Source organism: Anopheles funestus, chromosome 2RL (genome assembly GCF_943734845.2).
Source record: "Anopheles funestus chromosome 2RL, idAnoFuneDA-416_04, whole genome shotgun sequence".
NCBI lineage: Eukaryota > Metazoa > Arthropoda > Insecta > Diptera > Culicidae > Anopheles > Anopheles funestus.
The window spans coordinates 53,851,294-53,869,452 of record NC_064598.1 but is presented as its reverse complement, the minus strand read 5'-3'; the positions used below and the strand labels follow the sequence as shown (position 1 = coordinate 53,869,452).

The 18,159-nt window shown below is 40.3% G+C and overlaps 1 protein-coding gene across 3 annotated transcripts in view; it reads left to right on the top strand.

Moving 5' to 3' along the window:
- The window catches only part of LOC125761029 (uncharacterized), a 162,196-nt gene that overhangs the window by 9,072 nt on the left and 134,965 nt on the right, over nt 1-18,159 (top strand). For 2 of the 3 annotated variants that reach the window (XM_049421767.1, XM_049421769.1), the window contains exons 2-6: nt 10,138-13,943; nt 14,210-14,324; nt 14,400-15,233; nt 15,360-15,588; nt 16,219-16,359. In XM_049421767.1, the coding sequence (XP_049277724.1) occupies nt 10,189-13,943; nt 14,210-14,324; nt 14,400-15,233; nt 15,360-15,588; nt 16,219-16,359 (5,074 nt within the window). In that variant the 5' untranslated portion in view covers nt 10,138-10,188. The remainder of the gene's footprint in view (nt 1-10,137; nt 13,944-14,209; nt 14,325-14,399; nt 15,234-15,359; nt 15,589-16,218; nt 16,360-18,159) is intronic. The other variant, XM_049421768.1, reaches the window with a different exon arrangement.

Sequence of the window (18,159 nt, the reverse complement as noted above, 5' to 3'; positions counted from 1 at the left end):
CTGCAAGTAGAGCGAACATCAAGTGAACACTATGGATCAATTTCAGAAGCTCATTGCCAAGATCCGGGACGAGATACTGACGAACCAGGTGCATGCCGCGTTCGATTCTTTCAAGTCTTAAGCAAGTCATAAAGAACAAGAGGGGGATACTCCCAGCAAATATCCCCTAAACATTCTCAATAAACATAGCTTCCGTAGGAATTCACTTGAAAAAATCTATCTTGTTTTTTTTTTTTTTTAAACACATTTTGAAAGTGTACTCGAACTTTTTGAACACCCTGTAAATGAATATATAATACCATCTTTTTGAAAATATCTTTTATTTTTATTATCGTCCCGATGCTGCGAATAGCTCCCCTAACCATACATTCCAAATCTATCACCCAAGATTCGTTACAAATTGTTTTGCACATGCACATAATCTTATATCATTTGATTGTGTCGACACGAAGGATAATAAATGGTATAAATCTATCATAAATGTAGCACCCATCCCAACGTACCATATTGCCGTGCTAATACTTATTACTTTCGTTATGCCTCCGTCGCTTCAATGCTCCGCTAGAATGCTCACAGTTTTCTCAGTCACCTCATTTGCCGATATCAGTGAATAAAATATTTCCTTCGCACCAACTAATCGGTTACCATTAATATCACATTTTCCGGCTCCCAGCCCTTCGCGGGGCTATTTTTCTCTCTCGGCCTATCCCTTTTTATTTCTAGAGCCCTTCAAATGTCGTCACTCACTCGTTACTTATTTGTATTTTTTTTTGTTTGCTGTACGTTTGCTCAGAAACGTGTAGAATGTGTACGGGAGCGAGATAGAAAATAAATGGGCTGATTTTTCATGTTTTTCCAACAACAACAAAAACCCATCCAAAACGCACATTTCCTTTACGTCCATGGGCTGGGTTTGCTCTTGTGTCCTACATTTTCTAAAAAAACCGGGAGGCATTGCATCGATTTGGTTCATCTCTTTCCCGAGTAGACCGCGCTACCCCAAACGGGTGGAAAAGAGCAATGATTTGGGTTTCAGTTTCTTTCCTTCGCATTATCGAAGTAAATTACTCCCGATAATAACTTTATGGTCTTGGGAAATCGATTCCGAACATTTTAAGGAGACGCAGCCGAACGGTAGTCCAACTGTGGAATTGATGGAAAAAGTTGCTACACCCGACATAGTTGGGGCCGTTTTCGACGCACAGTATTTTCGTCAGTCTCGATGGTTTCGATGTTCGTTATCTTATTGTGCGCCTTACCTTATTCGTGAAGGACCTTCTTAGTCTCTCAAGATTCAGGGATCGATTTTTCCATGGTTCCAAAAAAGGAATACTTTCCTGCCTTCGGCACGGTTTAGCATTTCAACAGTTCCACAAATTATCACCCATTCCTAGCCGATGGATCGCGATGTTGATGCTCCATTTTTTCCACTCAACTTCTTAGGATGGCTTCATTTTTTTTTGTACGGAACCGGAACGATTAAATGAGCGAGAAAAAATACCTTGCCCAGACAGAAGAAAAATTAACTCAAGAATGAATTCCAAATTGGATAAGGATTATTGGAAAATTTACCGTCAATTATTGATTCTCGCCCACCCATTCACCATCGCCACTTTCTGGTGGCATTTTCTAGTTCGATAATGAACCCTGCCGCATTGATTTGCTAGCGAAGGAAGTTTGCTCCTTCTTCGGGTCGAACACGGGGACTGGTCAAAGTTTAATTAGCTAAGTTGCTGATCTTTCACTGCAGGGCCTCACCTTTTCGGGCAATTTAGTTGTTTGACCTGAACCATCCAATATGGTTTTTTTTTTTCGTCTCTCTGTCGTCCGTTTTCAATTTTGCTCATGACAGCCCAACGGTAGGTAATAATGTCTCGTGGGACTTTTAGTCACATAATTACGAACAATTTATTGCTACTTTCGGTTGCTTTTTTCCATCGGAATATAAATTAAGGATTATTTTAAGAAATTCGTAGGTAACAAGTTTTAAAACATGCCAAATACAACATACTGCCGGATGACAAATAGGTAATTCATTTTAATTAATTAAAAAACAATATTCGTTATTTTTAAACATTTTAAGCATTGAATGTAAAATGTAGAAATTTATTACGAAGCTCAAGTCCTTCGTTTTACACTATTTATCTTTTTGCTACATTGGACATAACGTTGTTTCTCTAGCTGAAGCAATTTATCGGAAGTAGTTCGCTAGGTTTAAAAGACGTAATTTTCTATTTGGAAAACGAAGATCGTTCCGGAGCACCACAAAAGTTTGATGATGGACAACTAGAAGAGATGCTCGATGAAGATCCTGCTCAAACACAACAAGAATCCGCAACGACATTGGGAGACAGAGTATCTCCGCAAGTCATTTTTCATCGATTACAAGCAATGACAAACAGGAATTGAAGCCGAGAGACGTCGAACACCGTTTGTTTACATGCGAGTAACTACTCCAACGGCAAAAAACATTTGGTACCGGCGATAAAAATGGGTGTATTACGATAATCCAAAACGTCGCGCAATATATGGATATCTCTGCAATGCATCATCATCAACAATCGAGACGAACAGTTATGGCAAAAAGATCATTCTGTTTTTCTGGTGGGACCAGCAAGGCGTGGTCTACTATGAGCTGGTACAATCCAGGGAAAAAGTCACAGGGGAAGTCTATCGACGACAATTAATACATTTAAGCCAAGCTGTGCTAGACAGATGTCCTCAATACGAATATAAGCTCAATAAAGTTATTCTTCCGCAGGACAATGGTCGGCTAAATGTTATGCCAGCTGTAAAAACGTACTGAGAACCCCTGAAATGGGCAGCGTAATGCCTACCCCACATATTCGGATCGAATACCTGTGTCGATGGAGCATGCATGTCACTGACTATTAATTCTTCAATTAAGTCAAAAGACAGAACGATGCATAGATAGCGGCTAGGTTCCGAAAATCACCTGAAAAATAGGAAATATTTTGAATCATGGGTAAATAATAATTATGTTTTACAAAAAACACGTCAAAAGCTGATGAAAACCGCAACGAACTTTCTGGCTTATCAAATGAATTGAATTGAATGAAGGTGAAAAGACATTTATTTTTATCTTCATTTATACAAGCAATTGCAATAATATTATACACACAGCTTTTCGCCGTTGTGTAACATGCATATCAAAACTACCTTCTTTGTAGTATGCATTCCACCGATCCTCCAAAGCAAACGTCCGGTACATCACACGTCGTCACGGGCACTGCAAAAAACGCACCAAAACATACTTTGAAGTTACCCGTTCTGCATGATGCGTTGTGTTGAGTTTATTCTTGTTTTGCTGTTTTGCCTGCCCACGTTGGGTGTTCCCGTTTTTGGACCGGACAGCCTCAATGCAAACAACGCAAATTTTGTAAAATACTCATTTGCGTGACCAAATTGGTGTACTGCAACAAAAACGATCTATTGTTGCTGCATGTTGCAGCGCATGGTGTGTTCCGTCGTTGTCCATTTAATATACCAAATGCTTCAAATGCTACAGCTTTCCACAGAAAGAATCATTAAAGGATGCCAATGGAGGTGGTAAAAACACAAGTAATTTGTTTGACCACATCCGAAAGACGTTGTTTGCGGTACAAAAATGTGTCCATGGTGGCGGTTATTAGGATCAGATTCGTTCGAATGTACCGTCACTTGGAATCGAGAAGATTCCTAAATCGAGAAATCCCCAAATTGGCTCGTAAACGGAAATACATGTTATTGTGTTCGTCTCGTTGGCCCGAAATCGATGCGATGCTTTGCTCTCCGGCAAAAGCTTCCTTTCTGTTTTTTGGACATTGTTTTCACCTCAATCTTGTTCTTGCGTGCTTTGCCTTCGGGGTGCGTAAAAAGTGCAAAACTGTAGCGGCAAACAAAGGAATTCAGTGATAATAGCATGGCAGCAGTTGGCGTGTATGGGCCTTTTCAACGATCGCCCAGATGTCATGCATTGATGTATCTCGGAACAATACCAGGCACAATGGAAGGCTGTTGGTTTCTTTTATACTAAAAGTTGGACCGATTACATGGCTTTATAGCCATCAGTGGCTTCAATCCGAACGAGAACGGGCCATGAGAGTATTATGCGAGGATAGGCCAGTAGGGAAATAAATGACATGCAAAACATAGTGCTCACTCATCTTTCTCTTTGGTGTTTGGAATGGTGGTTCTGAAATGGCGGCACTCTAGTCAACCATGTCTCTTGGTGTTAAAGGACAAAGATCCATTCAAGGTCGTCAACGTTGTTCTATTGAGGTTGGGGTTTTACATTGATCGAAATGTATGTTTTCGGCATGAAATAACGTATCGCAATCGTAAGAAATCGTTTGCCTTTACACATTGGTAATAGCAGCAACAGCAACACTGGCCGAACGATGGATGCAGGGTTGGGTGAAACGCCGTTGGATGGATGAAAAATTGTCGTAAATAATTCAGTACAGTTGCGTAAGAGCTATTTTCGCGCGTGCTATCTTCGCGTAGCCCTGTTTCGAACGCGAGGGTCTTTTCGGTTCTGTAGGCAGCTGATATTTTGTTTCTTCAACTCTCTACACTCATTCCAAGAGAACGGTTTAGTGAAAAACCAAACAAAAAAAAACGTGCTACGTGCTTCCATGGGATTTAGCTGTGCGGATATTAGTGAAAAACGAGAAGAAAGTATTTTCTTCGCTGCACATATTTTAGGCAGCTGCGTATTAAAGATTCACTTTCACGAATGATATTGATTTGATGTTTCGATAGCGACACTTGTACATTCTTATCATGACCTTTTCTCACTTTTATGACGGCGAAAAAGGAAATGATTCGTGGCTATATACATAAAATACACCCATATTGTTCTGATATTTCGATCTTTTTATACGTTTTTATACCTTTTTTCGATGAAAGAAGAATGTGTTTGCTTTCAAATACGAAAAACTTCCGGAATAATGTCAATGAATTAAGGTTTTGTGGATACCATTGAATAATCAATAAAACTAGTGTTGGGTGAATCGGATTCTGATTCATAAATCTTTTCACACTCTGAATCTTTATTCTGAAGATGCATGAATCTTCCTCATATAATCCTCATAGAATCATGAATCTTGAAAGAATCATGAAGCCCATATAGACCGCGCGCAGGACTTTAGATCTCGCTACGGGTAGTTAAGTTAAAACCAGAAATGGCAGGCCAAGACCTCTTGACGTTTTAATGCCACAAAGGAAAATCCCGCTTTTCACAAATAAATGATTTTAGTAGTTGGATTATTTTGTCTTCTGGTGTAGAGTAAAAGATCTTGATTTGCCATTTTGAACTTAGTTTGAGTTTAATTATTTATTGTTGGTTAATGGAGAATACCGTCCTTGTGGTATTTGTTATCGCTCGTATCGTGTAAAGTTTACACCTGATTACCCACTCTAACTATCTTATCTGAATGAGAATCGCATATTTTCAGATTCCAAGCATGTATATATGGCGTACAATCGTAATTCCTTAAAGATTCATCAATCTAGTGGAATTAATCCTATCTTTGAGAATTTATGAATCTATCAAGATTAATTAATTTACAAGATTTTTATTCATGTATCTTTAAATATTCATAAATATTTTATGATTCATGAATCTTTGAGAATTCATAAGTCTTTTGGGAATCGACTCATGATTTGAATTGTTCTTCACTAAAACTACATATGAATGATTATTCTAATAAGATCCATTAAACATAACACTACATAAAACATTGCATTATTTGTTTATAAATATTTGAATAAAAATATGAAAAATGTTGTATATGCATAAAATATACAAAAGAGTTTTATATATTTATTCGCCAATTCTTAATTCGAAAATTGTTAAGTTATCTGACGGCTGAATGTAAATATAGAACAATATTTAACACTCTTTATCTAGATAACTTTCACTAGTTCCAGTCTTACACTTACCAAAAACCAGTAACCATACCCAGCAGAATTGTAAAACTGTGCACAATAAGCCCTTTTCGAGTGACTAAGTGAAAATGGGTTCAAATACATATGGGTGTAAACATGACACGGTCAGTAAACAAATTTGTGTCGATCGAACTCATGCCACGCCACACTCGCCAGTGGACTTCCTTCTTATTGGTATTGCTGTTCTCATTGTGCTTCGGCATGAAGGCGCACCGTCGAAACACTTTCGTCTCGTATGTCCGAACCTGACCCAAAACGCCACCGGATCATGTAGAAACAGGAACCTTTCATTCGGGACATACCACTGGTTCGTTCGGGCATACCCTACACGCGATTATCATTATCATGGTGCTTTTCGTTCGGTGCCCAACGGACGATCGGTGGCGTTGTTTGGAACATGCAAACATGAGTCACGTGCATATTTATTCAATAAACATTACGCGTTTGTTTTCGAGGCTTTCGCGCTTGCAGGCTGTATGTGAGACTTTTCGACAAACGCGTGCACACTGGCCATGTTTATCGCGAGATGGAGTCACTTCAAATGGAGGAGAAAATTAGGTCTTTCAGTAGTGGATCAAATTAGAGTGTAATTTGGCTCGTTTCGATTATAAACGTGCTATCGGGTACGTTCGACGACTTTTTTTTGTATCATTCATTTAGTTTTCCTATTTCAAGTGAAAATAGGATGATGACTTTTAATACATTTTTGTTCATGGTAGTGTTTGCATACTTTTTATCGTATTTATTGGTAGTGCGTAAATACGCTACATGAAATTTAAACTTTTCTAATCTGAGACAAAAACTCATTTTTTGAAATTGGACGAAACAAATGCAACTTATACACATTTAGAATTCGACTATTCGATTTTTTTTATAAAAAGTGTTTATTAAAAACAACTTACATACTAGTTTCAACAATGGATGGAAAACATAAAGGGATGATGTACAGGGATTACAAAGAACATTCAAGGATTGTTATATCAATCACAGCATTGTTGTTTCCAACCATGTGGATGACAACACTTCGAACAGTTCATTTAATATCGATTCTTCTATGCACGAAATATCAGAAATTTTCTAAAGGTTTAATATTGATCTGACTTTTTCATTGTTTTTAATATTATTTTTACTAAAGCATCTGTTTACACTTTTAAAATTGCATTTAATAAAATTGCACTAATCTCATTACCATCTTAGAATCTCCATTTTAATGAAAAATTCTATTCATTGTGCTAAAGCATGACGTTTTGACGAATATACATATGTATATTAAGAAAATCTAATACGGAAAAGCATCCTGCACAATGCTCAAACGTTTTTTTTTATAGACCGTATTGTAAAGCCCTTCTGAAGCGACTTTTACTAACTCTTACTTATACTAATAACGAATATAAAATAACATTTTTAGCAAACATTTAATGGTCTCATGATGTTATGGGCCAAGACTTCCACAATGTTTGAAACGTCATATTTTCGATTTCAACCAGAAAATTTTGACGGTACAATTCCAATTCAATTTTTGTCATTACTTTGTTGCAATCGTCCACAATTTTCGCCTTTACTTAATTTCCAATTCTGTTCATTCGGGAAGGCTACTTCGCAAAAGAAGATGATTTCGTATACCAATTTTGTATTTTATATGTTTTCAGCCATCACAACCATACGAATTGTTACAGTTATCCTTGTTTTGTCCAATACAAATTTGATTCACTTGTTGGCTTTAACGACCTCTAAGGCCAAGCCGGCCATTTCTGGCTTACTAGACTTGTTTTTACCACATAGCCGGAGAGTCAGTCCTTGCTACGGAGGGACAGTCCGGATGAGGTTTGATAGCCGGTCCTTTTGTATGGAACTGGCGCCGTTTATCACATATACCACCGAACCGCCCCATGGTCCCCAAATTTGATTATGTTAAACATTATTCGAAAAACCTTGTTGATAGCTATCGTGGGCTCGTCCAACATATCAATCATTTAAATAACGTGAAGAAACGAACGAAATGTGAACTTCTAAAAAGAGATATAAGATAAACCGATGAAATTGTACAGTTGTTTTCTCTCTCATATCTCACGAATGGTTCTTATTTATTCCGAAATTGTATGTGTTACTTAGAAATTGTACTTACTGTATCATATTATTTAAAACATTTACAAAAACTCCAATTTACTTTAAGTTTTTTTTTATCATTATGACTAGATTATCCGTGGTACAAAAAATCACACTTTTTGCTTTAATAAATTTTATTGATCGGTACCAAGGCATCTTGCTGATGCTTTGCTTAAATTTATAACTTTGCGGTCAGATTGATTATTAAAACTCAATCCAACGTTGTCATCGCCTGTTAATTGATAGTAAAGTTTTTTTGTGTTATTTCTTTAAATTCGTTTTAATCGTACCGTTCTGAACCGCTCGTATGCTACCAACATAGCTTCTTCGTCATAAAAAATTCAACAAAGAGCGAGTGAAAAAGTGGCCACGTCATTCCAGCGATTATGCTCGCGCGTTGTTTGCATAGCGTGTGAGAAGAAGGAAGAATTACCATCGGAAAGTGAGAAAAACATTGAGACGAGATAATTAAAGCTTTCCCAAAAGCAGACAAATGGGAAGGCAAACATCATACAGCTGGTAACGCTAGACCGGATGAGCGCACCTGAACCAATCATACATTTGCATATATCGATAACTGACAGCATGCCAAGCCGTTCAAAGGCGATGCGCAGGAATCTGGACTGTTGTGTGTAGCTCTGTGTGTATGTGTGTGTGTTTATACATGTGGGAGAGGAAGAATTTCCCATCCTCCCAATCATTCAGCTACCGGTGCCGGCCGATTATGTGTGTACAAAATGCACAAAATTGAATAATTGCCGCTATCTGGTTTAATGATCTTGTTGCGGTTTTAATTATCGTCCCAGTCGGATCCGTGCCGCCGGTGGCTTATTGTAGCGGTCTATTGTTTGCTGTTTCGTTTCGATCGCGGCTCGATCCGCGTGCTGCAGCTTCCTGGCGGTATCCGGGATCGGTATGCTTTTTTAATGCTACTTCGTTCTCGTCGTTGGCGCAGGTAATTGTGAGATTTTAACGTTTAGCCGTTTGGTGGTTGGTGAGAATACATGATGCATACCTCACGGAAAGCACGGAAAGCATTGAGCAGCAACATGCACAATGTTATTCATTGCTTGCATTCCCGATTTTCTTTTCACTATGAAATTTATTTCGCTCTTCTTTCAGCTTCGTCCATGTGTGGGAAGGCGAAAAATAAATCATTTCGAAATGGTGAATGATTTAAATATTTAATCGTTGTCGACATCTACAGCTCCCAAGACACAATGTCGAGATGCTTGGTGAATATCTGACTAATTCTATTATACGCACATGTACATGATTGTGCGTGTGGGTTTTGGGGGTTATAATCTACGTATGTATTCTCAGCGGTATGTGCCCTGTTCAAATTTAATTTTTCCTATCCACACACTGTACTTGTCATAGCACCTTTCGAGCGAAGGATAACATACCGTGCATCAAAAATTAATCAGCCAAATTTTATCGCTACCTAATGGCTGTGATTTTTCGCCACCTTCTCATAAATCATTCATTAATCAAATTCCAAGGAAGCTCGTTCATCGTCACGTTTCGTGCCCCTTGAGTAATGAAGGATGGGCGTTTAATTGGAATGCTTATCAAGCAAATGAAGCTGACGTGCGAATTGGGGGCAATGGAACGGTTGCGGTACCCTTTTGATAAGTTTGATAAGATGGTTCAGACATCCTTCTTTCCAGTGGTTGAGAACTTTTCCAACATGATTTACGATCCTGTGGTTATGGAATGTATGGTTTGCTTGCTCTCATTGTAAGCTGGTACGGTAGGTAGTACGGATCAAAATAATGTGATTGAAATGATTGTGATTCTTGTTCGTTCTAAGTTGTAAGCTTTAGTGAATTTGTGAAATTTATCATATTTCGGTACAGTGTCGCTTACACTTCGTTTTGTAAAACAATCAATGAACCGTAATTATTTATTTCATAAAATAACATATAAATGTATAATCTGTGATTTATTCCAAAATATTGTAGCCCTCGTATATAACTAGTATTAACTAATTAATTAATAGATTTGGCAGCTCTTAAATAGCAAAAGGCTTGAAAATTAATTGTTTTCTTTTTTTTACTTTCTTGCCTTTTCTCCAAGGAAGCTCGTCATTCTCACCCGTGCAAAATCAACGCCGCATCAAGAATTTCCATGATGAAGCCGAAGAAGCAGCAACCATCAACAGTGAACGAAAAAAAAGCCTCCGGTAGTGGTGCAGCAACAGGACCGACTACTCCTGCATCTGTTAGTGGAACAGAAGCAAAATCAACACTCAACACTAGCTCCTCCAGTTCAACAACGGCACCAGCTAAAAAACCTGTCAAACGTTTGCAATCCAAAACCAAAGAAAGTACACCGAACGTAACAGCAGGTTCGGGAGTAACAAATACAAATGCTTCGGCAGCTACTGGCGGGGTAAAACCAACGGAAAAGGGTGTGTCTAATGTCCAACAAATCGGAAACCAACAGCAAACGGTATCTAGTAAATCGAAATCGTCTGCTGCGAATACTGGCAAAACCAAGGCTGCGACGGCTAAAAATCTCACCGTTGCTGGTACAGCAGAATCCTCGAAGAATAGCACGAAAGTTTTAACAACAGATCATAGTTCATCATCTCCAACTACCGGGTCCGGTATAGGAAAACCCGAAGCATTGATAAGTTCATCTGGAAAAGGCAATAAGCATACCGTTCAAGCGATTAAACCAGATTCGGGTAATCAATCCACGCTACAAAATCAGAATTCTACGGTGAAAGGAAATGCCAAGGATACGACAGAACGTCCCAAAAAATCCGCAAAGGAACCAGGAAGTGCATCGAAAAGGTCAGCAAGTCAAACAGAAAAATCAGACGCCGGAAAACGAAAACAAACTAACACCAGCTGCAATCCTTCGCCGGTCTCTACTGTCGCTACTTATGGCGAGAGTCGTGCAGGTGCAACTGGCACTCCTCTTACGTCATCATCAATTGATTCAAAGTTGCGAGAAAAGGAGAAGAAAATTCAGAAGGAGTTGAAGAATCTCGGTGTGCCGGATAAAACGATCAATCAGTCAATTGATGCGGCATATTTGTTGGAGTCAGCAGTCGAATCTGTAGTGAACCCGTCGATCAGCGAAATGGTTAAGACAAAATCTAGGGCCACTGTAGCCCAGGGTAAATATGGCGGTGGTGGAGATAATGCTGGCGGAAGTGGTGCAATGGGAAGAAAATCGTCCATAACATCGGAAGAAGGTGCGGATGGAGAGACAGAAAAATCAGCAAAAGAATCCGTTTCTGGTAACACTGGAAAGCTTAAGAAGTCAGTAACGTTGAAAGTGGACCGACAGCCAGGAGAAGGGCAAAAGAAAATGAGTGGAAAGCCGACATCGGCGAAGGAAGCGAACGAGAAACTCGTATCAAAATCGGGACGTAAGGATGATAAGGTAGCGGGTGGTTTGAGCACCTCGGGAAGTGTGAGTTGTGCAGCGGCTAAAACGTCCTCTGCCAAAGCAACTGGACCGGGTGCGAAATCTAACAAAAAGGCAAACAATTCATCTGGATCCGCCGAGCCGAAGCAAAAGAAACCTAGCGTCGCTGAACTGGCACCGAAGGGCACTGAGCAACAGAAAAAAGATCTAGCGTCTGAACTTCCAGTTGTCAAACAATCCACCGAACAGGAAGGTGCAATGATCATTGGTCGAGGTAGTTCGATTGAGCAAGAAGACCACGAGGAAAAGAATGAAGAGGTGCACATTAGAATAGACAGTATAGTGAAGGCACTGGAGCGAGAAGACATTGAAACACCCAGTGGCGTAAAGAAAGAATCTGATGCGGAAGCAAGAAAAGAAGAATTAGCTGATGGGGCACCAGTTATTCCGCCGGTGGTTTCTACAGATGGCACGGCTTCGATCGATGCGAAAACGAAAAAGCAACCGACACCACGAAAGCCATCCGCCAAGAAGGAAAGCTCCCTGACAACTTCTAAGTCGAAAGCAAAAGAAACGAACGAAAAGAAAAAAGCCACTGTAGCCGATCAGGCCAGCAAGAAGGAGGTAAAGTTTGAGGAACAAACACTGGCTTCACCAGCAAAGCGAAAATATGTAAAAAAGCCCAAATCCACCACCACGGAAGACGCTACCATTGGTGAAAAGCCGGCCAAAATGGCAAAAGCTGTTACGACCAAGAAAGCTTCTGTCACAAGCAAAGTAAAACAAATAAATGCAAAGACGAATAGTAAAACCCAACCAGTGACACCAGTAGAAATTGATGGTGGCACATCATTGGCCGATTCGTCAAAGGACGATAAAACTGTTGGCACTCCAACGGCACCTGAAGCACCAGCAACAGCAAGTACGATTAATTCTGTGCCCAACCGTGACCGTTCATCGACGGAAAATGATGATGATGTGCCGTTGCGTCAGCTTCAACAAAAGCAAACTCCGGCTACAGAAAGCACTGTGTTGGGTAAGGACAAACCTTCAACCACCACTAAGCCATCTACGCCACAGCAACATTTAAGTAATGTACAAGATCAAACGACAGAGAAAGGGAAAGAAGATCGTTTGGACATTGGGTCTGAAATGAATGTTCCCTCGAGCGCTACCGGTCCTATTCTTGCAGGATTACTGAAGAGTTCCGGTAAACAAGGAAAACGTTCCTACGTACGCAAAAATGCTACGAGTGGCGGAAGTGGCAAAAATTGTAAAATATCAGCGGTGAGTGCTCCCTGTCCTGTATCAGCCACAGTGACCGAAGAATGTCATCTGAAGGAACGCAAATTGGAAAAGAAGGATGTGTATGATTTCGATGACTCCGAAAGTGAAGTTGAAGCACCAGTAAAATCCGGGAAACCAAGTTTTAAACGGAAGTCCTCAGTGGACATTAGTCAGTCACGCGAAGATATCTCACGCGACGCTATAGAAGATTCACAGCCGACGAAACAGAAAGTGGATGATGGAAAAAAGGAGGAAACATCAACACTCAACGACGCTGAGGGCGTTGATGATAAGGAAAAATGCAATGATGAGGATGCGACAAAGCATACCGTTCCATTAAAGAAACAGAAGCGAAGGATAGAGGCAGCATTGTCCGACTCGGTGGCTTTACCGAAAAAAGCGCAAAGAGGTGGCGAATCCTCCGATTCGGATGTAGAACAAACCGATGAAAACGATCCGGATGCGCCCGAGATGAAGACGAAAAAGAAAGCGACTGTGCTTACAAAAAAGCTCAAACAGGAAGGGAAGGATGATTCACATTCCTCAGCAGATGAAGCGGACGACGACGACGATGAAGAGGCTGCAGATGATGCGGAAGAAGATGAGAATAATGAAAGCGGCGATTCTGATGGCTGTTCGTCCACCGATACAGTGAGGACACGCATCGCGAAAAAGCGTCAATCGGCAAAGAAGCGCAACGTAAAGCTGTATGGTTTTTGGTCCGGACCAAAACGACATCGTGTTGCATCGCTGAACGCGTTGGCAAAGGTTCACTGTCTGTACGAGAATGAGATGCGCGGCGCACTTGAGGCTAGCCTGATGAGCCAATCCAGTGGGTCGCGTGTCATCCGCACGATCACTAAGGACGGCGAGCGCATTAAAAAGGAACGTATCTGCCCAGAGGAGGAGAGTGCTGGGGAGGAGAGTCGCTCTGGTGAGACGATGTGCGGCGAAATGCCGGAACAAGGCAAAGGCAAGGAGCCAGAACAAGGAGTCAAAAGCAAGGAACTGGAACGGAAGGAAAGTGATAAGAAGCGCGAGGAAAAGAAGGAAAATGTGAAACAGGAACGGAAAGAGGCGCCATCCCAGCAGCAAAAGCAAACAGATGGTGTAGCCCGCGAAGAGGTAAAACCGAAGGTCAAAGAGGAAGCACCCAAAAAGGACAGCGATCAAGATAGTGCGGAATCAAGTGAGGAGGAACCGGTCGTTATGAGGTAAGCGGTTGCGTGCCGATGAAGTTGTATCGTTCGAGTCGAAAAGAAGCAGAAGCTTGGCTGGTTGCTGAGTATCGTCAAAGATTACTATCGATGTTCTGGGCCATCCCTCGGGCTTCTGCTTCTGTCACTCTGTATCGGTAACTTGTTGTATCTCATAGAAGGTGGAGCAAATTGTGCCTAATTTCAGTACGGTGTTGCAGCCCTTTTTGGATAATTTCCGATGGATAAAAAGGTGTATTTTCTTTCTTGTTATTGGTTCCCAGAAACCTTCGCTATGTACCAGGACTTCGTGGAGCTGGCAAACATTGGGATCCCGATGCTTCCAGTTTGGAGTCAGAGATGGAACAATTGCCCGATAGTGACGAAACGTATGCTCAGGTTAGTATGCTGTTAAATTGTAGTTCTTATATAGTTATACATTAATTCAACTTAATCAATCATTTCATTGCTCAGGGTAAAGATACTGATCCTACCCGTAAACGTAAGGTTAAAAAGAAGGTAGTGCGAAAGACCAAAGCAAAAGCAGCAGCAGTGCAGGCGAAGACTGAAAAATCCGATAAGGACAAAGAGAAACCGGAAAAGGTGTCCGAAAAGCCGGAAAAACCACCTAAACCACCAGTGAAGAAGATTAAGAAGGAACTGAAAGCTTTGATGACGGACAACGAGCGCCAAGACGATGGAACAGTCAGCTCGTCCTCAACAGGATCGGAGAAAGTGGAGAACGTCAAAGCTAAACCAGAAGAAGGAGTTAAAAAGCGGAAGCGCGAACCAAAGTCCGAAAAGGTAGATACGGTTTGCGATTATAAGGACTACATTGGCAAGAAGCGCATGGCGAGTCTCAATGCAACTGCGATGCTAGCGGCTACTTATGAAGTACAGCGAGTTCTGTATCGCAATACGGACTCTAGTGACTCAGAATGTTCCGCCGAAAAGGTACCGAAAACGAAAAAAGGTGCCAAAGATTCTAAAGAACAAAAAGAGACTGTGTCTAAGGAGTCTGGTGCGTCCCTTAACAAAAATGATGGAAAAGATAAGAAGGAATCGCCTGGTGAGAAGGAGTTGCGAGATTCGCATGCGTCAGCGACGTCCTCGGATAGCAAGCATTTGAATGTGTCCACATCACTGGAATCGACTAGCTCCAATACACCTGCTGCGTTAAATACTCCTGGAGGGATCACTGTAGCTCAGCAGGAGACGTTGACTAAGAAGAAGAAAGTGGTAATCAAAACGGAACCGATGCGTGATCGTAAGGACGATCCAATGGAAGTAAAGCGTGAAATAGAGGAGGTAAGAAATAGCTCAATTAGGGTCACTGTGACAAAAATGTGTAATTGCAGTCAATTAATTAATTCATGTCCTAGAGTGAAGGAACTTGTCATAATATCTTTCGTTTGCAATTTTATATTCTTACAGCCACGTCCTGTGTCGAGCAATTTAGTTATCGCGCAGGACACGGAAGTCACGATTACCGGTGTGTACGTGAATTCTTCCTTAGGTGCTAATCAGGAGGCGTACTGTAAAATGCAGTACAGAGTGCAGCAGAGTGTTACCGAGGAGCGGTTGGTTCGACCGGGAGAAGCACCACCCAAATCATACACCCCCTTGTCGGCACTCTCTAGCATGCGACCACCGAATGATCAGAGTAAGTAGGAAGAAAATATATGTATGCATAATACAACGAGAACTTGTACATACATAGGCACAAAAGAAGTTAGTAAATTTGTCAACAAATTTTTCGCTGTAGTAACTAGAAGTTCTAAAAGGCATTGGATGATTTTTTTGATGAATTACGCTGCATTTGATAGAAATATTTAATATTTAAAAACAATTGCAAACAAATTCGGCTTTTAGGCTTTGTAATATTGTATTGTTTTTTTAGTTTTTCTTCAATTTCTTTCACGGAAACATAATTTATTTCGATTTTGTCGGGATTAAAATGTATATAACAAATATATAATGCTGACATGACATCCTAATTCCTAACACCAAGAATAGAGCAAGCGATGGATAGTTGTTACATCTGCAAACAAAAATTAAATCTCCAATCTTCCAATCCAAGAAATGTGTTAGTTTGCATTATTCAATACCATTTTTGATGTACAAAATCTACGTTCAAAGCTCCTTTCTTTGTGCTACGCTACATCGTTTTTTTGTTCTACTTTCGGTTACATCTGTGAAACATGTTCTGCAGTACAATGTGACACAGATGAAGTGGGATGATAATTAATCAATTATATGATTCTGTTTTCATGTATCGCTTACAAATTAACAGCTCTATCAACACCGCCCTTGTTCGTGCCGCCAGCTCAATGCGACTCACCGCTGGGACCACCGAGAGCGTTTTATCCGCCTCCCACATCATCATCTGGCAGTTCCAGCGCCTTCTGTGCACCGATGCCGCACGACAGTCCAGGTGAGTGCGATCAATTTGTATCTATTTTAAGATGAGCGTCTCGATACAGCGTTCATGATAGTTCACACGGTTGAAGGATTGTAGTACGTTGATGCTGTACGCTCAAATGTTAAACAATAGTTGCAAGAAGTATTTTTTTATTCACACAACGCATTGAAAATAACATTTGTAAATTGTCATTACTTTAAACCGATCGGTATACGTTCAAACGCAGGTATTTGTGAATAATTTCTAGTTCAATTGTCTAAGATACTTTTCAACACGGCAGTTTTTCTATGTAATTAGTAATTTTGATTGTTTTTATAGCTGCATTAAACTGAGTTTATTCATTTGCATTTGTCTCACATCAGTTGGTGTAATAATAGCTTGATTATTTATTATTCAGGAAAAGTTTTGCCAACTTTCGGTATTGCCACGAGCAGCCTGACCGCAGACTTGAACATAATGAACCGGTTCTCGTTTTGCGTCGCGTTTCGATTAATAGTATTTCATCCATTATCGTTAATTATTATGCTGCATATTTTCCTCCTTACCTACACTCACCGCTCGAATGTCAAAAACTCACGATTGCCTTGTCATGGTTGTATGATTCGTTCCATTTATCACGAACCGCTGACCATGTGCCAGCCCACGCCAACCGTCTAGTGTTACGGGAAGAATTGTACAGGTTTTTTTCCGAAAGGACACATGATACGGGGAAGCATCCAAGCGGACTATCCCTTTACGTCTCTCACACTACAAACTCGAAAAATCATCATATTCCGGCAGCAATTAAGTATAATGGATAGGACAAACGTTCTGCAGTTTATTATGCTCGACCGTGGCGTGTTTGTTGGATGTCGATCGTTTCATAAAGAGACGTATCGTGTGTGTGTGGGGTTGAACATGGTTGTTTTTCCCAATGGATCAGTCCCCCTCGGTTGTAAATATGCTCTCTGGTGGGAATATTTCAAATGACATTTCAACTGGCCTGATTGACGAGAGTGGGAAGGAGTGCCATTTTGCAAAAATTAATTTCATGATAATCAAGCTTGCGGTGTTGTGTGCGATGCAATTTTATTTCCCTGACTTTCTCTCGAGATAGAATAATAATGTCGTAAGTATCTGTTACGAAAGCTTAATCATTTAATTGCATTTTATAAATTCAGTGTCAAAAAAGATTATGGAATAGTTTCTAAATCGCCCACATTTCATTTGCTTGTTTTAAACATATTGGGTTACCAAGTAGGTTTCCAGTGTTTTACAAAAGTTGACCCCACAGTTACATTACGGACACATTTATTGATTGGACACATGTTGATTGCTTTGCATTATTATGCTTGGATCTTTCATACCGTTGTGGTTGATTTTTTTTTGGGAAGTTTTTAGTAAAAAACTAAAATAGGCCTATCGTTTGCTCCAGCCACTGGATCAAAATGTATTGTAATTGTAAACGCAAATAACATGCACAACACCCGTTGAGTAGGCTAAATCCAAAATAAAGGGAAATATTCACTCTCAGAATGTCAATGTTGTCTATTCGTTAGGATCAAAAGGATGTCATATTAAGAACTGTTTCCAAGTGTTCAAACTTGTAGGCGGTAGCTTTATTGAACATAACTAATTCATGAATTGGAAAATAAAAACTGGCCAGAATATGAAACAAAACAAGTACTATTAATGTTCGTGCTCGTTGCTGCAAAATAGTGGATGGAAAATTCAATCTCATACACGCCGTATTTCTTTTGGCCATTTCTGGCTTACTAGACTTATTGTGCAGTGATTGCTTGTTTCCGTTTTTGTCACCGTATACAATCGGAG